Source organism: Sesamum indicum, linkage group LG2 (genome assembly GCF_026168435.1).
Source record: "Sesamum indicum cultivar Baizhima isolate 11 linkage group LG2, ASM2616843v1, whole genome shotgun sequence".
Taxonomy (NCBI): Eukaryota; Viridiplantae; Streptophyta; class Magnoliopsida; order Lamiales; family Pedaliaceae; genus Sesamum; species Sesamum indicum.
Genome location: NC_142658.1, coordinates 8474269 through 8498688, shown reverse-complemented (window position 1 = coordinate 8498688; position 24420 = coordinate 8474269). Strand labels below are relative to the sequence as shown.

The 24420-nt window shown below is 35.6% G+C and overlaps 1 protein-coding gene across 1 annotated transcript; it reads right to left on the bottom strand.

The window, feature by feature from the left end:
- Positions 1–21746: 21746 nt before the first annotated feature.
- LOC148789153 (uncharacterized) lies at positions 21747–23572 on the bottom strand. Its single transcript, XM_088877888.1, has 2 exons — positions 22729–23572; positions 21747–21841 (listed from the first exon to the last, which is right to left on the bottom strand). The coding sequence occupies exons 1-2, from the start codon at positions 23570–23572 to the stop codon at positions 21747–21749; spliced, it is 939 nt and encodes a 312-aa protein (XP_088734014.1).
- Positions 23573–24420: the final 848 nt, after the last annotated feature.

Here is a 24420-nt window from a genome sequence, read left to right as displayed (position 1 = left end):
AGGTCTAGACCCAAGAGTTTGTGTGTTAAATTTTCTAAGCGTAATAATAACTACAAGTTACTATAAAAGGGAAACAAACTTGTTTTAATATAACCGTGAAAACAGCTAAATTTTGAACGTTCTCAAAATTCGACGAAACTTGAACCAAAGGTTGGTCTAGACCCAAGCATTTGTGTTGTAAATTTGCTAAGTGTAATAATAACTACAAGTTAGTATAAAAGGTTAACAAACTTGTTTTAATAAAACCTGTGCAAAACAGGTAATTTTTTAGCGTTCTCAGCATTGGACGAAACTTGACCCAAACGTAGGTCTAGACCCAAGAGTTTGTATGTTAAATTTGAAGCGTAATAATAACTACAAGTTAGTATAAAAGGGAAACAAACTTGTTTTAATAAAACCGTGCAAAACAGTTAATTTTTTAGCATTCTCAGCATTGGACGAACTTGACCCAAACGTAGGTCTAGACCCAAGAGTTTGTGTGTTTAATTTTCTAAGCGTAATAATAAGTAGAAGTTACTATAAAAGGGACACAAACTTGTTTTAATAAAACCGTGCAAAACAGCTAACTTTTGGACGTTCTCAGAATTTAACGAAACTTGACCCAATCGCAGGACTAGACCCATCCATTTGTGATGTAAATATGCTAAGCGTAATAATAACTACAAGTTAGTATAAAAGGGAAACAAACTTGTTTTAATAAAACCGTGCAAAACAGTTAATATTTGAGCATTCTCAGCATTGGACGAACTTGACCCAAACGAAGGTCTAGACCCAAGAGTTTGTGTGTTTAATTTTCTAAGCGTAATAATAACTACAAGTTACTATAAAAGGGAAACAAACTTGTTTTAATAAAACCGTGCAAAACACCTAACTTTTGGACGTTCTCAGAATTTAACGAAACTTGACCCAATCGCAGGACTAGACCCATCCATTTGTGTTGTAAATATGCTAAGCGTAATAATAACTACAAGTTAGTATAAAAGGGAAACAAACTTGTTTTAATAAAACCGTGCAAAACAGTTAATATTTGAGCATTCTCAGCATTGGACGAACTTGACCCAAACGTAGGTCTAGACCCAAGAGTTTGTGTGTTTAATTTTCTAAGCGTAATAATAACTACAAGTTACTATAAAAGGGAAACAAACTTGTTTTAATAAAACCGTGCAAAACACCTAACTTTTGGACGTTTTCAGAATTCAACGAAACTTGACCCAATCGCAGGACTAGACCCATCCATTTGTGTTGTAAATATGCTAAGAGTAATAATAACTAGAAGTTAGTATAAAAGCGATACAAACTTGCTTTAATAAAACCGTGCAAAATAGCTAAATTTTGAACGTTCTCAAAATTCGACGAAACTTGACCCAAACGTTGGTCTAGACCCAAGCATTTGTGTTGTAAATTTGCTAAGCGTAATAATAACTACAAGTTAGTATAAAAGGGAAACAAACTTGTTTTAATGAAACTGTGCAAAACAGCTAAATATTGAGCATTCTCAGAATTCGACGAAACTTGACCCAAACGTAGGTCTAGACCCAAGAGTTTGTGTGTTAAATTTTCTAAGCGTAATAATAACTACAAGTTACTATAAAAGGGAAACAAACATGTTTTAATATAACCGTGAAAACAGCTAAATTTTGAACGTTCTCAGAATTCGACAAAACTTTACCCAAACGTTGGTCTAGACCCAAGCATTTGTGTTGTAAATTTGCTAAGCGTAATAATAACTACAAGTTAGTATAAAAGGGAAACAAACTAGTTTTAATAAAACCGTGCAAAACAGCTAATTTTTGAGCATTCTCAGCATTGGACGAAACTTGACCCAAACGTTGGTCTAGTTTGTGTGTTAAATTTTCTAAGCATAATAATAACTACAAGTTACTATAAAAGGGAAACAAACTTGTTTTAATAAACCGTGCAAAACAGCTAACTTTTGGACGTTCTCAGTATTCTACGAAACTTGACCCAATCGCAGGACCCATCATTTGTGTTGTAAATTTGCTAAGCGTAATAATAACTAGAAGTTAGTATAAAAGCGAAACAAACTTGTTTTAATAAAACCGTGCAAAATAGCTAAGTTTTGAACGTTCTCAGAATTCGACGACACTTGACCCAAACGTTGGTCTAGACCCAAGCATTTGTGTTGTAAATTTGCTAAGCGTAATAATAACTACAAGTTAGTATAAAAGGGAAACAAACTTGTTTTAATAAAACTGTGCAAAACAGCTAAATATTGAGCATTCTCAGAATTCGACGAAACTTGACCCAAACGTAGGTCTAGACCCAAGAGTTTGTGTGTTAAATTTTTTAAGCGTAATAATAACTACAAGTTACTATAAAAGGGAAACAAACTTGTTTTAATATAACCGTGAAAACAGCTAAATTTTGAACGTTCTCAAAATTCGACGAAACTTGACCCAAACGTTGGTCTAGACGCAAGCATTTGTGTTGTAAATTTGCTAAGCGTAATAATAACTACAAGTTAGTATAAAAGGGAAACAAACTAGTTTTAATAAAACCGTGCAAAACAGCTAATTTTTGAGCATTCTCAGCATTGGACGAAACTTGACCCAAACGTTGGTCTAGTTTGTGTGTTAAATTTTCTAAGCGTAATAATAACTACAAGTTACTATAAAAGGGAAACAAACTTGTTTTAATAAACCGTGCAAAACAGCTAACTTTTGGACGTTCTCAGAATTTAACGAAACTTGACCCAGTCGCAGGACTAGACCCATCCATTTGTGTTGTAAATATGCTAAGCGTAATAATAACTAGAAGTTAGTATAAAAGCGAAACAAACTTACTTTAATAAAACCGTGCAAAATAGCTAAATTTTGAACGTTCTCAGAATTCGACGAAACTTGACCCAAACGTTGGTCTAGACCCAAGCATTTGTGTTGTAAATTTGCTAAGCGTAATAATAACTACAAGTTACTATAAAAGGGAAACAAACTTGTTTTAATAAACCGTGCAAAACAGCTAACTTTTGGACGTTCTCAGAATTCAACGAAACTTGACCCAATCGCAGGACTAGACCCATCCATTTGTGTTGTAAATTTGCTAAGCGTAATAATAACTAGAAGTTAGTATAAAAGCGAAACAAACTTGCTTTAATAAAACCGTGCAAAATAGCTAAATTTTGAACGTTCTCAGAATTCGACGAAACTTGACCCAAACGTTGGTCTAGACCCAAGCATTTGTGTTGTAAATTTGCTAAGCGTAATAATAACTACAAGTTAGTATAAAAGGGAAACAAACTTGTTTTAATGAAACTGTGCAAAACAGCTAAATATTGAGCATTCTCAGAATTCGACGAAACTTGACCCAAACGTAGGTCTAGACCCAAGAGTTTGTGTGTTAAATTTTCTAAGCGTAATAATAACTACAAGTTACTATAAAAGGCAAACAAACTTGTTTTAATATAACCGTGAAAACAGCTAAATTTTGAATTTTCTTAGAATTCGACGAAACTTGACCCAAACGTTGGTCTAGACCCAAGCATTTGTGTTGTAAATTTGCTAAGCGTAATAATAACTACAAGTTAGTATAAAAGGGAAACAAACTAGTTTTAATAAAACCGTGCAAAACAGCTAATTTTTTAGAATTCTCAGCATTGGACGAAACTTGACCCAAACGTTGGTCTAGACCCAAGGGTTTGTGTGTTAAATTTTCTAAGCGTAATAATAACTACAAGTTACTATAAAAGGGAAACAAACTTGTTTTAATAAAACCGTGCAAAACAGCTAACTTTTGGACGTTCTCAGAATTCAACGAAACTTGACCCAATCGCAGGACTAGACCCATCCATTTGTGTTGTAAATATACTAAGCGTAATAATAACTAGAAGTTAGTATAAAAGCGATACAAACTTGCTTTAATAAAACCGTGCAAAATAGCTAAATTTTTAACGTTCTCAAAATTCGACGAAACTTGACCCAAACGTTGGTCTAGACCCAAGCATTTGTGTTGTAAATTTGCTAAGCGTAATAATAACTACTAGTTAGTATAAAAGGGAAACAAACTTGTTTTAATGAAACTGTGCAAAACAGCTAAATATTGAGCATTCTCAGAATTCGACGAAACTTGACCCAAACGTAGGTCTAGACCCAAGAGTTTGTGTGTTAAATTTTCTAAGCGTAATAATAACTACAAGTTACTATAAAAGGGAAACAAACTTGTTTTAATATAACCGTGAAAACAGCTAAATTTTGAACGTTCTCAAAATTCGACGAAACTTGAACCAAAGGTTGGTCTAGACCCAAGCATTTGTGTTGTAAATTTGCTAAGTGTAATAATAACTACAAGTTAGTATAAAAGGTTAACAAACTTGTTTTAATAAAACCTGTGCAAAACAGGTAATTTTTTAGCGTTCTCAGCATTGGACGAAACTTGACCCAAACGTAGGTCTAGACCCAAGAGTTTGTATGTTAAATTTGAAGCGTAATAATAACTACAAGTTAGTATAAAAGGGAAACAAACTTGTTTTAATAAAACCGTGCAAAACAGTTAATTTTTTAGCATTCTCAGCATTGGACGAACTTGACCCAAACGTAGGTCTAGACCCAAGAGTTTGTGTGTTTAATTTTCTAAGCGTAATAATAAGTAGAAGTTACTATAAAAGGGACACAAACATGTTTTAATAAAACCGTGCAAAACAGCTAACTTTTGGACGTTCTCAGAATTTAACGAAACTTGACCCAATCGCAGGACTAGACCCATCCATTTGTGATGTAAATATGCTAAGCGTAATAATAACTACAAGTTAGTATAAAAGGGAAACAAACTTGTTTTAATAAAACCGTGCAAAACAGTTAATATTTGAGCATTCTCAGCATTGGACGAACTTGACCCAAACGTAGGTCTAGACCCAAGAGTTTGTGAGTTTAATTTTCTAAGCGTAATAATAACTACAAGTAACTATAAAAGGGAAACAAACTTGTTTTAATAAAACCGTGCAAAACACCTAACTTTTGAACGTTCTCAGAATTTAACGAAACTTGACCCAATCGCAGGACTAGACCCATCCATTTGTGTTGTAAATATGCTAAGCGTAATAATAACTACAAGTTAGTATAAAAGGGAAACAAACTTGTTTTAATAAAACCGTGCAAAACAGTTAATATTTGAGCATTCTCAGCATTGGACGAACTTGACCCAAACGTAGGCTAGACCCAAGAGTTTGTGTGTTTAATTTTCTAAGCGTAATAATAACTACAAGTTACTATAAAAGGGAAACAAACTTGTTTTAATAAAACCGTGCAAAACACCTAACTTTTGGACGTTCTCAGAATTCAACGAAACTTGACCCAATCGCAGGACTAGACCCATCCATTTGTGTTGTAAATATGCTAAGCGTAATAATAACTAGAAGTTAGTATAAAAGCGATACAAACTTGCTTTAATAAAACCGTGCAAAATAGCTAAATTTTGAACGTTCTCAAAATTCGACGAAACTTGACCCAAACGTTGGTCTAGACCCAAGCATTTGTGTTGTAAATTTGCTAAGCGTAATAATAACTACAAGTTAGTATAAAAGGGAAACAAACTTGTTTTAATGAAACTGTGCAAAACAGCTAAATATTGAGCATTCTCAGAATTCGACGAAACTTGACCCAAACGTAGGTCTAGACCCAAGAGTTTGTGTGTTAAATTTTCTAAGCGTAATAATAACTACAAGTTACTATAAAAGGGAAACAAACATGTTTTAATATAACCGTGAAAACAGCTAAATTTTGAACGTTCTCAGAATTCGACAAAACTTTACCCAAACGTTGGTCTAGACCCAAGTATTTGTGTTGTAAATTTGCTAAGCGTAATAATAACTACAAGTTAGTATAAAAGGGAAACAAACTAGTTTTAATAAAACCGTGCAAAACAGCTAATTTTTGAGCATTCTCAGCATTGGACGAAACTTGACCCAAACGTTGGTCTAGTTTGTGTGTTAAATTTTCTAAGCATAATAATAACTACAAGTTACTATAAAAGGGAAACAAACTTGTTTTAATAAACCGTGCAAAACAGCTAACTTTTGGACGTTCTCAGTATTCTACGAAACTTGACCCAATCGCAGGACCCATCCATTTGTGTTGTAAATTTGCTAAGCGTAATAATAACTAGAAGTTAGTATAAAAGCGAAACAAACTTGTTTTAATAAAACCGTGCAAAATAGCTAAGTTTTGAACGTTCTCAGAATTCGACGACACTTGACCCAAACGTTGGTCTAGACCCAAGCATTTGTGTTGTAAATTTGCTAAGCGTAATAATAACTACAAGTTAGTATAAAAGGGAAACAAACTTGTTTTAATAAAACTGTGCAAAACAGCTAAATATTGAGCATTCTCAGAATTCGACGAAACTTGACCCAAACGTAGGTCTAGACCCAAGAGTTTGTGTGTTAAATTTTTTAAGCGTAATAATAACTACAAGTTACTATAAAAGGGAAACAAACTTGTTTTAATATAACCGTGAAAACAGCTAAATTTTGAACGTTCTCAAAATTCGACGAAACTTGACCCAAACGTTGGTCTAGACGCAAGCATTTGTGTTGTAAATTTGCTAAGCGTAATAATAACTACAAGTTAGTATAAAAGGGAAACAAACTAGTTTTAATAAAACCGTGCAAAACAGCTAATTTTTGAGCATTCTCAGCATTGGACGAAACTTGACCCAAACGTTGGTCTAGTTTGTGTGTTAAATTTTCTAAGCGTAATAATAACTACAAGTTACTATAAAAGGGAAACAAACTTGTTTTAATAAACCGTGCAAAACAGCTAACTTTTGGACGTTCTCAGAATTTAACGAAACTTGACCCAGTCGCAGGACTAGACCCATCCATTTGTGTTGTAAATATGCTAAGCGTAATAATAACTAGAAGTTAGTATAAAAGCGAAACAAACTTACTTTAATAAAACCGTGCAAAATAGCTAAATTTTGAACGTTCTCAGAATTCGACGAAACTTGACCCAAACGTTGATCTAGACCCAAGCATTTGTGTTGTAAATTTGCTAAGCGTAATAATAACTACAAGTTACTATAAAAGGGAAACAAACTTGTTTTAATAAACCGTGCAAAACAGCTAACTTTTGGACGTTCTCAGAATTCAACGAAACTTGACCCAATCGCAGGACTAGACCCATGCATTTGTGTTGTAAATTTGCTAAGCGTAATAATAACTAGAAGTTAGTATAAAAGCGAAACAAACTTGCTTTAATAAAACCGTGCAAAATAGCTAAATTTTGAACGTTCTCAGAATTCGACGAAACTTGACCCAAACGTTGGTCTAGACCCAAGCATTTGTGTTGTAAATTTGCTAAGCGTAATAATAACTACAAGTTAGTATAAAAGGGAAACAAACTTGTTTTAATGAAACTGTGCAAAACAGCTAAATATTGAGCATTCTCATAATTCGACGAAACTTGACACAAACGTAGGTCTAGACCCAAGAGCTTGTGTGTTAAATTTTCTAAGCGTAGTAATAACTACAAGTTACTATAAAAGGGAAACAAACTTGTTTCAATAAAACCGTGAAAACAGCTAAATTTTGAACGTTCTCAGAATTCGACGAAACTTGACTCAAACGTTGGTCTAGACCCAAGCATTTGTGTTGTAAATTTGCTAAGCGTAATAATAACTACAAGTTAGTATAAAAGGGAAACAAACTAGTTTTAATAAAACCGTGCAAAACAGCTAATTTTTGAGCATTCTCAGCATTGGACGAAACTTGACCCAAACGTTGGTCTAGACCCAAGGGTTTGTGTGTTAAATTTTCTAAGCGTAATATTAACTACAAGTTACTATAAAAGGGAAACAAATTTGTTTTAATAAAACCGTGCAAAACAACTAACTTTTGGACGTTCTCAGAATTCAACGAAACTTGACCCAATCGCAGGACTAGACCCATCCATTTGTGTTGTAAATTTGCTAAGCGTAATAATAACTAGAAGTTAGTATAAAAGCGAAACAAACTTGCTTTAATAAAACCGTGCGAAATAGCTAAATTTTGAACGTTCTCAGAATTCGACGACACTTGACCCAAACGTTGGTCTAGACCCAAGCATTTGTGTTGTAAATTTGCTAAGCGTAATAATAACTACAAGTTAGTATAAAAGGGAAACAAACTTGTTTTAATAAAACTGTGCAAAACAGCTAAATATTGAGCATTCTCAGAATTCGACGAAACTTGACCCAAACGTAGGTCTAGACCCAAGAGTTTGTGTGTTAAATTTTCTAAGCGTAATAATAACTACAAGTTACTATAAAAGGGAAACAAACTTGTTTTAATATAACCGTGAAAACAGCTAAATTTTGAACGTTATCAAAATTCGACGAAACTTGAACCAAAGGTTGGTCTAGACCCAAGCATTTGTGTTGTAAATTTTCTAAGCGTAATAATAACTACAAGTTAGTATAAAAGGTTAACAAACTTGTTTTAATAAAACCTGTGCAAAACAACTAATTTTTGAGCATTCTCAGCATTGGACGAAACTTGACCCAAACGTAGGTCTAGACCCAAGAGTTTGTATGTTAAATTTTCTAAGCGTAATATAACTACAAGTTAGTATAAAAGGGAAACAAACTTGTTTTAATAAAACCGTGCAAAACACTTAATTTTTGAGCATTCTCAGCATTGGACGAACTTGACCCAAACGTAGGTCTAGACCCAAGAGTTTGTGTGTTTAATTTTCTAAGCGTAATAATAACTACAAGTTACTATAAAAGGGAAACAAACTTGTTTTAATAAAACCGTGCAAAACAGCTAACTTTTGGACGTTCTCAGAATTTAACGAAACTTGACCCAATCGCAGGACTAGACCCATCCATTTGTGTTGTAAATATGCTAAGCGTAATAATAACTACAAGTTAGTATAAAAGGGAAACAAACTTGTTTTAATAAAACCGTGCAAAACAGTTAATATTTGAGCATTCTCAGCATTGGACGAACTTGACCCAAACGTAGGTCTAGACCCAAGAGTTTGTGTGTTTAATTTTCTAAGCGTAATAATAACTACAAGTTACTATAAAAGGGAAACAAACTTGTTTTAATAAAACCGTGCAAAACACCTAACTTTTGGACGTTCTCAGAATTCAACGAAACTTGACCCAATCGCAGGACTGGACCCATCCATTTGTGTTGTAAATATGCTAAGCGTAATAATAACTAGAAGTTAGTATAAAAGCGATACAAACTTGCTTTAATAAAACCGTGCAAAATAGCTAAATTTTGAACGTTCTCAAAATTCGACGAAACTTGACCCAAACGTTGGTCTAGACCCAAGCATTTGTGTTGTAAATTTGCTAAGCGTAATAATAACTACAAGTTAGTATAAAAGGGAAACAAACTTGTTTTAATGAAACTGTGCAAAACAGCTAAATATTGAGCATTCTCAGAATTCGACGAAACTTGACCCAAACGTAGGTCTAGACCCAAGAGTTTGTGTGTTAAATTTTCTAAGCGTAATAATAACTACAAGTTACTATAAAAGGCAAACAAACTTGTTTTAATATAACAGTGAAAACAGCTAAATTTTGAACGTTCTTAGAATTCGACGAAACTTGACCCAAACGTTGGTCTAGACCCAAGCATTTGTGTTGTAAATTTGCTAAGCGTAATAATAACTACAAGTTAGAATAAAAGGGAAACAAACTAGTTTTAATAAAACCGTGCAAAACAGCTAATTTTTTAGCATTCTCAGCATTGGACGAAACTTGACCCAAACGTTGGTCTAGACCCTAGGGTTGGTGTGTTAAATTTTCTAAGCGTAATAATAACTACAAGTTACTATAAAAGGGAAACAAACTTGTTTTAATAAAACCGTGCAAAACAGCTAACTTTTGGACGTTCTCAGAATTTAACGAAACTTGACCCAGTCGCAGGACTAGACCCATCCATTTGTGTTGTAAATATGCTAAGCGTAATAATAACTAGAAGTTAGTATAAAAGCGAAACAAACTTACTTAAATAAAACCGTGCAAAATAGCTAAATTTTGAACGTTCTCAGAATTCGACGAAACTTGACCCAAACGTTGGTCTAGACCCAAGCATTTGTGTTGTAAATTTGCTAAGCGTAATAATAACTACAAGTTACTATAAAAGGGAAACAAACTTGTTTTAATAAACCGTGCAAAACAGCTAACTTTTGGACGTTCTCAGAATTCAACGAAACTTGACCCAATCGCAGGACTAGACCCATCCATTTGTGTTGTAAATTTGCTAAGCGTAATAATAACTAGAAGTTAGTATAAAAGCGAAACAAACTTGCTTTAATAAAACCGTGCAAAATAGCTAAATTTTGAACGTTCTCAGAATTCGACGAAACTTGACCCAAACGTTGGTCTAGACCCAAGTATTTGTGTTGTAAATTTGCTAAGCGTAATAATAACTACAAGTTAGTATAAAAGGGAAACAAACTTGTTTTAATGAAACTGTGCAAAACAGCTAAATATTGAGCATTCTCAGAATTCGACGAAACTTGACCCAAACGTAGGTCTAGACCCAAGAGTTTGTGTGTTAAATTTTCTAAGCGTAATAATAACTACAAGTTACTATAAAAGGCAAACAAACTTGTTTTAATATAACCGTGAAAACAGCTAAATTTTGAACGTTCTTAGAATTCGACAAAACTTGACCCAAACGTTGGTCTAGACCCAAGCATTTGTGTTGTAAATTTGCTAAGCGTAATAATAACTACAAGTTAGTATAAAAGGGAAACAAACTAGTTTTAATAAAACCGTGCAAAACAGCTAATTTTTGAGCATTCTCAGCATTGGACGAAACTTGACCCAAACGTTGGTCTAGTTTGTGTGTTAAATTTTCTAAGCATAATAATAACTACAAGTTACTATAAAAGGGAAACAAACTTGTTTTAATAAACCGTGCAAAACAGCTAACTTTTGGACGTTCTCAGTATTCTACGAAACTTGACCCAATCGCAGGACCCATCCATTTGTGTTGTAAATTTGCTAAGCGTAATAATAACTAGAAGTTAGTATAAAAGCGAAACAAACTTGTTTTAATAAAACCGTGCAAAATAGCTAAGTTTTGAACGTTCTCAGAATTCGACGACACTTGACCCAAACGTTGGTCTAGACCCAAGCATTTGTGTTGTAAATTTGCTAAGCGTAATAATAACTACAAGTTAGTATAAAAGGGAAACAAACTTGTTTTAATAAAACTGTGCAAAACAGCTAAATATTGAGCATTCTCAGAATTCGACGAAACTTGACCCAAACGTAGGTCTAGACCCAAGAGTTTGTGTGTTAAATTTTTTAAGCGTAATAATAACTACAAGTTACTATAAAAGGGAAACAAACTTGTTTTAATATAACCGTGAAAACAGCTAAATTTTGAACGTTCTCAAAATTCGACGAAACTTGACCCAAACGTTGGTCTAGACGCAAGCATTTGTGTTGTAAATTTGCTAAGCGTAATAATAACTACAAGTTAGTATAAAAGGGAAACAAACTAGTTTTAATAAAACCGTGCAAAACAGCTAATTTTTGAGCATTCTCAGCATTGGACGAAACTTGACCCAAACGTTGGTCTAGTTTGTGTGTTAAATTTTCTAAGCGTAATAATAACTACAAGTTACTATAAAAGGGAAACAAACTTGTTTTAATAAACCGTGCAAAACAGCTAACTTTTGGACGTTCTCAGTATTCTACGAAACTTGACCCAATCGCAGGACCCATCCATTTGTGTTGTAAATTTGCTAAGCGTAATAATAACTAGAAGTTAGTATAAAAGCGAAACAAACTTGTTTTAATAAAACCGTGCAAAATAGCTAAGTTTTGAACGTTCTCAGAATTCGACGACACTTGACCCAAACGTTGGTCTAGACCCAAGCATTTGTGTTGTAAATTTGCTAAGCGTAATAATAACTACAAGTTAGTATAAAAGGGAAACAAACTTGTTTTAATAAAACTGTGCAAAACAGCTAAATATTGAGCATTCTCAGAATTCGACGAAACTTGACCCAAACGTAGGTCTAGACCCAAGAGTTTGTGTGTTAAATTTTTTAAGCGTAATAATAACTACAAGTTACTATAAAAGGGAAACAAACTTGTTTTAATATAACCGTGAAAACAGCTAAATTTTGAACGTTCTCAAAATTCGACGAAACTTGACCCAAACGTTGGTCTAGACGCAAGCATTTGTGTTGTAAATTTGCTAAGCGTAATAATAACTACAAGTTAGTATAAAAGGGAAACAAACTAGTTTTAATAAAACCGTGCAAAACAGCTAATTTTTGAGCATTCTCAGCATTGGACGAAACTTGACCCAAACGTTGGTCTAGTTTGTGTGTTAAATTTTCTAAGCGTAATAATAACTACAAGTTAGTATAAAAGGGAAACAAACTTGTTTTAATGAAACTGTGCAAAACAGCTAAATATTGAGCATTCTCAGAATTCGACGAAACTTGACCCAAACGTAGGTCTAGACCCAAGAGTTTGTGTGTTAAATTTTCTAAGCGTAATAATAACTACAAGTTACTATAAAAGGCAAACAAACTTGTTTTAATATAACAGTGAAAACAGCTAAATTTTGAACGTTCTTAGAATTCGACGAAACTTGACCCAAACGTTGGTCTAGACCCAAGCATTTGTGTTGTAAATTTGCTAAGCGTAATAATAACTACAAGTTAGAATAAAAGGGAAACAAACTAGTTTTAATAAAACCGTGCAAAACAGCTAATTTTTTAGCATTCTCAGCATTGGACGAAACTTGACCCAAACGTTGGTCTAGACCCTAGGGTTGGTGTGTTAAATTTTCTAAGCGTAATAATAACTACAAGTTACTATAAAAGGGAAACAAACTTGTTTTAATAAAACCGTGCAAAACAGCTAACTTTTGGACGTTCTCAGAATTTAACGAAACTTGACCCAGTCGCAGGACTAGACCCATCCATTTGTGTTGTAAATATGCTAAGCGTAATAATAACTAGAAGTTAGTATAAAAGCGAAACAAACTTACTTAAATAAAACCGTGCAAAATAGCTAAATTTTGAACGTTCTCAGAATTCGACGAAACTTGACCCAAACGTTGGTCTAGACCCAAGCATTTGTGTTGTAAATTTGCTAAGCGTAATAATAACTACAAGTTACTATAAAAGGGAAACAAACTTGTTTTAATAAACCGTGCAAAACAGCTAACTTTTGGACGTTCTCAGAATTCAACGAAACTTGACCAAATCGCAGGACTAGACCCATCCATTTGTGTTGTAAATTTGCTAAGCGTAATAATAACTAGAAGTTAGTATAAAAGCGAAACAAACTTGCTTTAATAAAACCGTGCAAAATAGCTAAATTTTGAACGTTCTCAGAATTCGACGAAACTTGACCCAAACGTTGGTCTAGACCCAAGTATTTGTGTTGTAAATTTGCTAAGCGTAATAATAACTACAAGTTAGTATAAAAGGGAAACAAACTTGTTTTAATGAAACTGTGCAAAACAGCTAAATATTGAGCATTCTCAGAATTCGACGAAACTTGACCCAAACGTAGGTCTAGACCCAAGAGTTTGTGTGTTAAATTTTCTAAGCGTAATAATAACTACAAGTTACTATAAAAGGGAAACAAACATGTTTTAATATAACCGTGAAAACAGCTAAATTTTGAACGTTCTCAGAATTCGACAAAACTTTACCCAAACGTTGGTCTAGACCCAAGTATTTGTGTTGTAAATTTGCTAAGCGTAATAATAACTACAAGTTAGTATAAAAGGGAAACAAACTAGTTTTAATAAAACCGTGCAAAACAGCTAATTTTTGAGCATTCTCAGCATTGGACGAAACTTGACCCAAACGTTGGTCTAGTTTGTGTGTTAAATTTTCTAAGCATAATAATAACTACAAGTTACTATAAAAGGGAAACAAACTTGTTTTAATAAACCGTGCAAAACAGCTAACTTTTGGACGTTCTCAGTATTCTACGAAACTTGACCCAATCGCAGGACCCATCCATTTGTGTTGTAAATTTGCTAAGCGTAATAATAACTAGAAGTTAGTATAAAAGCGAAACAAACTTGTTTTAATAAAACCGTGCAAAATAGCTAAGTTTTGAACGTTCTCAGAATTCGACGACACTTGACCCAAACGTTGGTCTAGACCCAAGCATTTGTGTTGTAAATTTGCTAAGCGTAATAATAACTACAAGTTAGTATAAAAGGGAAACAAACTTGTTTTAATAAAACTGTGCAAAACAGCTAAATATTGAGCATTCTCAGAATTCGACGAAACTTGACCCAAACGTAGGTCTAGACCCAAGAGTTTGTGTGTTAAATTTTTTAAGCGTAATAATAACTACAAGTTACTATAAAAGGGAAACAAACTTGTTTTAATATAACCGTGAAAACAGCTAAATTTTGAACGTTCTCAAAATTCGACGAAACTTGACCCAAACGTTGGTCTAGACGCAAGCATTTGTGTTGTAAATTTGCTAAGCGTAATAATAACTACAAGTTAGTATAAAAGGGAAACAAACTAGTTTTAATAAAACCGTGCAAAACAGCTAATTTTTGAGCATTCTCAGCATTGGACGAAACTTGACCCAAACGTTGGTCTAGTTTGTGTGTTAAATTTTCTAAGCGTAATAATAACTACAAGTTACTATAAAAGGGAAACAAACTTGTTTTAATAAACCGTGCAAAACAGCTAACTTTTGGACGTTCTCAGAATTTAACGAAACTTGACCCAGTCGCAGGACTAGACCCATCCATTTGTGTTGTAAATATGCTAAGCGTAATAATAACTAGAAGTTAGTATAAAAGCGAAACAAACTTACTTTAATAAAACCGTGCAAAATAGCTAAATTTTGAACGTTCTCAGAATTCGACGAAACTTGACCCAAACGTTGATCTAGACCCAAGCATTTGTGTTGTAAATTTGCTAAGCGTAATAATAACTACAAGTTACTATAAAAGGGAAACAAACTTGTTTTAATAAACCGTGCAAAACAGCTAACTTTTGGACGTTCTCAGAATTCAACGAAACTTGACCCAATCGCAGGACTAGACCCATCCATTTGTGTTGTAAATTTGCTAAGCGTAATAATAACTAGAAGTTAGTATAAAAGCGAAACAAACTTGCTTTAATAAAACCGTGCAAAATAGCTAAATTTTGAACGTTCTCAGAATTCGACGAAACTTGACCCAAACGTTGGTCTAGACCCAAGCATTTGTGTTGTAAATTTGCTAAGCGTAATAATAACTACAAGTTAGTATAAAAGGGAAACAAACTTGTTTTAATGAAACTGTGCAAAACAGCTAAATATTGAGCATTCTCATAATTCGACGAAACTTGACACAAACGTAGGTCTAGACCCAAGAGCTTGTGTGTTAAATTTTCTAAGCGTAGTAATAACTACAAGTTACTATAAAAGGGAAACAAACTTGTTTCAATAAAACCGTGAAAACAGCTAAATTTTGAACGTTCTCAGAATTCGACGAAACTTGACTCAAACGTTGGTCTAGACCCAAGCATTTGTGTTGTAAATTTGCTAAGCGTAATAATAACTACAAGTTAGTATAAAAGGGAAACAAACTAGTTTTAATAAAACCGTGCAAAACAGCTAATTTTTGAGCATTCTCAGCATTGGACGAAACTTGACCCAAACGTTGGTCTAGACCCAAGGGTTTGTGTGTTAAATTTTCTAAGCGTAATATTAACTACAAGTTACTATAAAAGGGAAACAAATTTGTTTTAATAAAACCGTGCAAAACAACTAACTTTTGGACGTTCTCAGAATTCAACGAAACTTGACCCAATCGCAGGACTAGACCCATCCATTTGTGTTGTAAATTTGCTAAGCGTAATAATAACTAGAAGTTAGTATAAAAGCGAAACAAACTTGCTTTAATAAAACCGTGCGAAATAGCTAAATTTTGAACGTTCTCAGAATTCGACGACACTTGACCCAAACGTTGGTCTAGACCCAAGCATTTGTGTTGTAAATTTGCTAAGCGTAATAATAACTACAAGTTAGTATAAAAGGGAAACAAACTTGTTTTAATAAAACTGTGCAAAACAGCTAAATATTGAGCATTCTCAGAATTCGACGAAACTTGACCCAAACGTAGGTCTAGACCCAAGAGTTTGTGTGTTAAATTTTCTAAGCGTAATAATAACTACAAGTTACTATAAAAGGGAAACAAACTTGTTTTAATATAACCGTGAAAACAGCTAAATTTTGAACGTTATCAAAATTCGACGAAACTTGAACCAAAGGTTGGTCTAGACCCAAGCATTTGTGTTGTAAATTTTCTAAGCGTAATAATAACTACAAGTTAGTATAAAAGGTTAACAAACTTGTTTTAATAAAACCTGTGCAAAACAACTAATTTTTGAGCATTCTCAGCATTGGACGAAACTTGACCCAAACGTAGGTCTAGACCCAAGAGTTTGTATGTTAAATTTTCTAAGCGTAATATAACTACAAGTTAGTATAAAAGGGAAACAAACTTGTTTTAATAAAACCGTGCAAAACACTTAATTTTTGAGCATTCTCAGCATTGGACGAACTTGACCCAAACGTAGGTCTAGACCCAAGAGTTTGTGTGTTTAATTTTCTAAGCGTAATAATAACTACAAGTTACTATAAAAGGGAAACAAACTTGTTTTAATAAAACCGTGCAAAACAGCTAACTTTTGGACGTTCTCAGAATTTAACGAAACTTGACCCAATCGCAGGACTAGACCCATCCATTTGTGTTGTAAATATGCTAAGCGTAATAATAACTACAAGTTAGTATAAAAGGGAAACAAACTTGTTTTAATAAAACCGTGCAAAACAGTTAATATTTGAGCATTCTCAGCATTGGACGAACTTGACCCAAACGTAGGTCTAGACCCAAGAGTTTGTGTGTTTAATTTTCTAAGCGTAATAATAACTACAAGTTACTATAAAAGGGAAACAAACTTGTTTTAATAAAACCGTGCAAAACACCTAACTTTTGGACGTTCTCAGAATTCAACGAAACTTGACCCAATCGCAGGACTGGACCCATCCATTTGTGTTGTAAATATGCTAAGCGTAATAATAACTAGAAGTTAGTATAAAAGCGATACAAACTTGCTTTAATAAAACCGTGCAAAATAGCTAAATTTTGAACGTTCTCAAAATTCGACGAAACTTGACCCAAACGTTGGTCTAGACCCAAGCATTTGTGTTGTAAATTTGCTAAGCGTAATAATAACTACAAGTTAGTATAAAAGGGAAACAAACTTGTTTTAATGAAACTGTGCAAAACAGCTAAATATTGAGCATTCTCAGAATTCGACGAAACTTGACCCAAACGTAGGTCTAGACCCAAGAGTTTGTGTGTTAAATTTTCTAAGCGTAATAATAACTACAAGTTACTATAAAAGGCAAACAAACTTGTTTTAATATAACAGTGAAAACAGCTAAATTTTGAACGTTCTTAGAATTCGACGAAACTTGACCCAAACGTTGGTCTAGACCCAAGCATTTGTGTTGTAAATTTGCTAAGCGTAATAATAACTACAAGTTAGAATAAAAGGGAAACAAACTAGTTTTAATAAAACCGTGCAAAACAGCTAATTTTTTAGCATTCTCAGCATTGGACGAAACTTGACCCAAACGTTGGTCTAGACCCTAGGGTTGGTGTGTTAAATTTTCTAAGCGTAATAATAACTACAAGTTACTATAAAAGGGAAACAAACTTGTTTTAATAAAACCGTGCAAAACAGCTAACTTTTGGACGTTCTCAGAATTTAACGAAACTTGACCCAGTCGCAGGACTAGACCCATCCATTTGTGTTGTAAATATGCTAAGCGTAATAATAACTAGAAGTTAGTATAAAAGCGAAACAAACTTACTTAAATAAAACCGTGCAAAATAGCTAAATTTTGAACGTTCTCAGAATTCGACGAAACTTGACCCAAACGTTGGTCTAGACCCAAGCATTTGTGTTGTAAATTTGCTAAGCGTAATAATAACTACAAGTTACTATAAAAGGGAAACAAACTTGTTTTAATAAACCGTGCAAAACAGCTAACTTTTGGACGTTCTCAGAATTCAACGAAACTTGACCCAATCGCAGGACTAGACCCATCCATTTGTGTTGTAAATTTGCTAAGCGTAATAATAACTAGAAGTTAGTATAAAAGCGAAACAAACTTGCTTTAATAAAACCGTGCAAAATAGCTAAATTTTGAACGTTCTCAGAATTCGACGAAACTTGACCCAAACGTTGGTCTAGACCCAAGTATTTGTGTTGTAAATTTGCTAAGCGTAATAATAACTACAAGTTAGTATAAAAGGGAAACAAACTTGTTTTAATGAAACTGTGCAAAACAGCTAAATATTGAGCATTCTCAGAATTCGACGAAACTTGACCCAAACGTAGGTCTAGACCCAAGAGTTTGTGTGTTAAATTTTCTAAGCGTAATAATAACTACAAGTTACTATAAAAGGCAAACAAACTTGTTTTAATATAACCGTGAAAACAGCTAAATTTTGAACGTTCTTAGAATTCGACAAAACTTGACCCAAACGTTGGTCTAGACCCAAGCATTTGTGTTGTAAATTTGCTAAGCGTAATAATAACTACAAGTTAGTATAAAAGGGAAACAAACTAGTTTTAATAAAACCGTGCAAAACAGCTAATTTTTTAGAATTCTCAGCATTGGACGAAACTTGACCCAAACGTTGGTCTAGACCCAAGGGTTTGTGTGTTAAATTTTCTAAGCGTAATAATAACTACAAGTTACTATAAAAGGGAAACAAACTTGTTTTAATAAAACCGTGCAAAACAGCTAACTTTTGGACGTTCTCAGAATTCAACGAAAGTTGACCCAATCGCAGGACTAGACCCATCCATTTGTGTTGTAAATTTGCTAAGCGTAATAATAACTAGAAGTTAGTATAAAAGCGAAACAAACTTGTTTTAATAAAACCGTGCAAAATAGCTAAGTTTTGAACGTTCTCAGAATTCGACGACACTTGACCCAAACGTTGGTCTAGACCCAAGCATTTGTGTTGTAAATTTGCTAAGCGTAATAATAACTACAAGTTAGTATAAAAGATTAACAAACTTGTTTTAATAAAACCTGTGCAAAACAGCTAATTTTTGAGCATTCTCACCATTGGACGAAACTTGACCCAAACGTAGATCTAGACCCAAGAGTTTGTATGTTAAATTTGAGGCGTAATAATAACTACAAGTTAGTATAAAAGGGAAACAAACTTGTTTTAATAAAACCGTGCAAAACAGTTAATTTTTGAGCATTCTCAGCATTGGACGAACTTGACCCAAACGTAGGTCTAGACCCAAGAGTTTGTGTGTTTAATTTTCTAAGCGTAATAATAACTACAAGTTACTATAAAAGGGACACAAACTTGTTTTAATAAAACCGTGCAAAACAGCTAACTTTTGGACGTTCTCAGTATTCAACGAAACTTGACCCAATCGCAGGACTAGACCCATCCATTTGTGTTGTAAATATGCTAAGCGTAATAATAACTAGAAGTTAGTATAAAAGCGAAACAAACTTGCTTTAATAAAACCGTGCAAAATAGTTAAATTTTGAACGTTCTCAGAATTCGACGAAACTTGACCCAAACGTTGGTCTAGACCCAAGCATTTGTGTTGTAAATTTGCTAAGCGTAATAATAACTACAAGTTAGTATAAAAGGGAAACAAACTTGTTTTAATGAAACTGTGCAAAACAGCTAAATATTGAGCATTCTCAGAATTCGACGAAACTTGACCCAAACGTAGGTCTAGACCCAAGAGTTTGTGTGTTAAATTTTCTAAGCGTAATAATAACTACAAGTTACTATAAAAGGCAAACAAACTTGTTTTAATATAACCGTGAAAACAGCTAAATTTTGAACGTTCTTAGAATTCGACAAAACTTGACCCAAACGTTGGTCTAGACCCAAGCATTTGTGTTGTAAATTTGCTAAGCGTAATAATAACTACAAGTTAGTATAAAAGGGAAACAAACTAGTTTTAATAAAACCGTGCAAAACAGCTAATTTTTTAGAATTCTCAGCATTGGACGAAACTTGACCCAAACGTTGGTCTAGACCCAAGGGTTTGTGTGTTAAATTTTTTTTGGGTAAATGTAAGTTTCATTAATAACATTGTAGTACAGTACAACATGGAAGTCATCAGTTGGTGTCTCCCTCGACAGGCCAAGGGATACGCCAAAGTCTAAATAAAGATCGTGTACTGACTGAACTAGGTAATGTAATGCTATGTATTCGCTGCTTGATATCCTCAATAATAACTACTGCCATGGTGCTGGGAGTCCTTTCAGTTTGCTCAAATCGTCTCAAATTTCTCTCCTTCCAAATGTGGTAAACACATGATGCTAATAGTGCTCGGTACGACATGTTAATAATGTGCTGACCTCTCCATCTCCGGGACGCCCATATAATATCCGTCATCCAGTCTCTATTGGGCCACGAGAATCGTATTATTTTCTGAATTTCTGTTATACACTGACGACTAAATCTGCATTGGAAAAATAAGTGGTCGTGTGTCTCCGTCGCTCCGTCGTTGCATAAAATGCACGGGCCGAGGTGGACTAGCCATGGTTTATCCGTCGTAGCCAACTTTCCAAGGATAGCAAGCTAGAGGATGAATAAGTGACGTGGAATCTTGAGTGATCCCGAAAGTAGCGAATACCAGTCTACTTTCGGTCCAGGCGGATCAAAAAGCCTATAAAGAGTCTGAGTAGTAGGAATCCCATGGTCGAACCTCCAAATAATGTGGTCCTCTCCTCCATAGATTGTGGGTAGTGTATGTGTGATTTCCAAACACTCAAAATCTGTGATAGGGGGCCACTGCCACTCTCCTCCACTAATCACCGTACAGAGTTTTGTTGACTCCTCCAATCTAAGTAACCTCGGTCCACGTGGGAATGTATCACGCAGAGGTCCTAGATGATGCCATGGGTCCTGCCAAAGGTAGAATCTTCTCCCATCTCCTATTTTATAATCCACCATAGATCGGAGGAAGATCCGTAAACGGAGGAGTTTCCGCCATCCCCATGATCCTCCATGCTCGCTAATCGTCCAGATGGAAGTATCTCGTAATCGACCCTGGTAGAGCCATGTAACCCATATCGAGGTTCTATCGCACCTGATGATATCACATAGTTTCTTAGCCATTAATGCACGATTCAAGAGAGTGATGTCCTTGAATCCTAGGCCTCCTTCCTCCTTCGGCCGGCACAGGTCTTTCCAGGCAACCTTGGCATATCCACTGGTTGATGTCCCTTTCCACAAGAAAGTTCTCAGCCTCTTCTCAATTTCATTGGTAACTTTCTTTGGCAGTATGAACGCTGAAGCCCAGTATAAACTCAACGCCATGAGTACAGATTTAATAATTTGTACTCTACCAGCATATGACAATGCAATACCCTCCCAACCAGCAATACGTTTATCAATTTTCATCAATAATGGGCGACAATCAGCAATTGTTAAGCGAGAGGATAAGAGAGGTAGTCCCAAGTACCTCATCGGGAGGACACCCTCCTGAAACCCGAGTGCTGTCAACATCTCATCGCGAAGTCCTTGGGCTGAACGTGAGATAATAAGATGGCTTTTCTGCACGTTTAGTCTGAGCCCCGACCATACAGCAAATCGATCCAATCCTGTTTTAAAGACTCCAATAGAGTCCATATCAGCATGACAGAATAACAACAAATCATCAGCAAAACCCAACTGAAAAACTCTGGCTGAATCACATTTCCAGTGGAAGGAAAATAGTTCATCCTGATCAATCAACTGTAGGAAACTCAAGTGTAGTACTTCCATTACGAGCACGAACAAGTATGGCGAAAGAGGATCTCCCTGTCGAAGCCCTCTGGCCCCCTTAAAGAAACCATGAGGTTTCCCATTCAGCCCAACAGAAAATGAAGTTGTAGTGACACATATCTCAATCCACTTCACGAAATTAGGGGGAAACCCAAATAACTCCATTACCGCGATCATAAAATCCCACTCCACCGTGTCATATGCCTTTCGAATGTCCACTTTCAAAGCACACCGGGGTGGTAGACGGGCCTGGTTGTATCCTGTAAATAGCTCCTGTGCCAACATAATATTGTCTCCAATGCTTCGTCCGGGCACAAATGCCGCTTGGCATGGACTAATTATTTTGTCTAATATCACACTCAGCCGTTGAACAAGGAGTTTGGCAATAATTTTATATAACACATTACAGCAAGATATAGGACGAAAATCACCAACTGTCATAGGTGTATGTACCTTAGGAATAAGCGCCAGAAGTGTAGTATTTATCTGCTTCAGAAGTCGTCCCGTATTAAAGAAATCCAGAACTGCCGATGTCACTTCCTGCCCCACTATAGGCCATGCAGCTTTGAAAAAGCCCGATGAATACCCGTCCGGCCCCGGTGCCTTATCCTCAGCAATGTCAAAAACTGCTTGCTTAACATCCGCTGGTGTGAATGGCAAGAGTAAAGAGTTAACATCCTCTTCACTCAATAGGTGTCTGACCCACGGTCGAAGGAATCGTAGATCAATCACGTCTTTCCTCTGTTCCCCACCAAGCAAGTTTTGATAGTACATGACAAATTCATTGACTACCTCTTGTGGTTCTGTGTGAGTGGCTCCATGATCATCATTAATTTGTAAGATTCTTCGCGCCGACCTCCGTTGAGCGATCTTACGAAAGAATACCCGGGAGCACTGGTCACCCCCCTTCATCCACTGCATTTTTGCTCGTTGTTGGAGCATACTTTGTTCAAGTTTGGCTGCTTTAGCCAGTATGAATCGGCAACAATGTTCCAACTGTAATAATAATTCATCATGTCTGTTCGAACTGACAAGTAATTGCGCCATCTCAAGAAACCCTTTTGCCAGCTGGACATTATGTGATAAGTCTCCTTTATTCCTCCTCTGCTTTCTAAACACCTGTTTAAGTGCTTTGAGTTTCCTCGTTACCGCATACATAGGCGCCCCAGTAATGTTATGTTGCCAAACCTGCTGCACACTGGGAATAAACTCTGGTGATAGGGTGAGATAATTGTCGAATCGAAACATACCTCCATATTGTTGTTGGCTATCCCCGTATAGCACCAGCGGTGAGTGATCTGAAGTACGTGGAGTGAGGCTAGTGTAAAAAGATGTTGGGAATCGAGCCATCCATCTATCATTAATCATCATTCGATCCAACCTTTTCCAAAGATTCCGTGGACTTGCACTGCAGTTATGCCACGTGTACCATTCTCCCTGCATGGGTAATGGTAGTAGACCTGCATTCTGAATGCAGTCATTAAACTCTTCCATTGCCATTCGAACATCTCCCGATGCTCCACATATTTCACTAATGTCTCGTACCGCATTGAAATCCCCTCCAATAAGCCAAGGGATATCACCAGTCTGCATGGCAATAGTCTCTAGGGAACCCCATAGCTCCCTCCTATCTGCCACCTCCGTAGCTCCATAAATCATAGTGATGGCAATTGACTCACGTATTGACCGTATATAAACAAGGCAGTGGATGAATTGTGTACCACATTCAACGACATCAACATCAATAAAATTATCATCCCACGCAATCCAAATCCGATTACCAACCATTCCATAATCCACAAACCATTTCCAATTAGGTAATAAGAACGATTGAATAGCTGCTACATTATTAATACGTACACGGGTTTCAAGAAGACCAAGAAGTTGTAACCTGAACTCAGCAACGATGTCCTGCACTGCTAGCTGATGGTCTCTTTTATTCAGGCCACGAACATTCCATATAGCTGTGTTCAACATGGATCACCAAGTATGGGGCTGCTTTGGTTAGGACCCCGTGCTATATCATCTGCATCGTCAATTAAGTGTAGAGCATCAAATGTATTATATACTACAATCTCCTTACCATTCTCTGCTCGATTTGTCCTCATTCCCCCTCGACGAGGAGAGTCACGACCATCTCTCTGCTTTTCCACCCCTCGAGGTGGTGGTGTTATCTCCTGATCATGCACCATAGTCGACTCTGCAGGTCCCTTTTTTTGGAACGTAAACGGCTACCGGTGGTTTAATTGGTTTGGATGGTTTATTGAGCACACAATCCTTAGCCGAGTGGCCTAATGTCATACAACTGGTACATTTGGCAGGTAACCATTCATATTCCACGTCAATTTTGCACGGTGTCTCTCCTCCTTCCTCGTCAGGAGTCATAATGATAATATGTTTAGGTAAGTTGGAGCTCACATCCAACATGACGCATACACGAGCGAAGTCCAGTCTCGTGCATGCCCTCGTAATAGCATCCGGATATAGGGGTTTGCCTATACCGCTGGCCACCGTGCTGAGGCCCTCTTCAGTCCATAATTCAACCGGTAAGTGTCTCATTTTTATCCAAACTGGGACCTGTGTATGTTTTAATTTCCTCATCGCCATCCCTGGTTCCCATTTCTGCAGTACAATTG

What these genes read in the sequence shown, in the direction of transcription:
- LOC148789153 (XM_088877888.1), bottom strand. Translation starts at nt 23,572, where the DNA reads ATGGTTGGTAATCGGATTTGGATTGCGTGGGATGATAATTTTATTGAT. An exon ending in AGCAGCCAAACTTGAACAAA is followed by an intron (nt 21,842 to 22,728) that starts GTATGCTCCAAC and finishes GGTTTCTTTAAG; the next exon opens with GGGGCCAGAGGGCTTCGACA.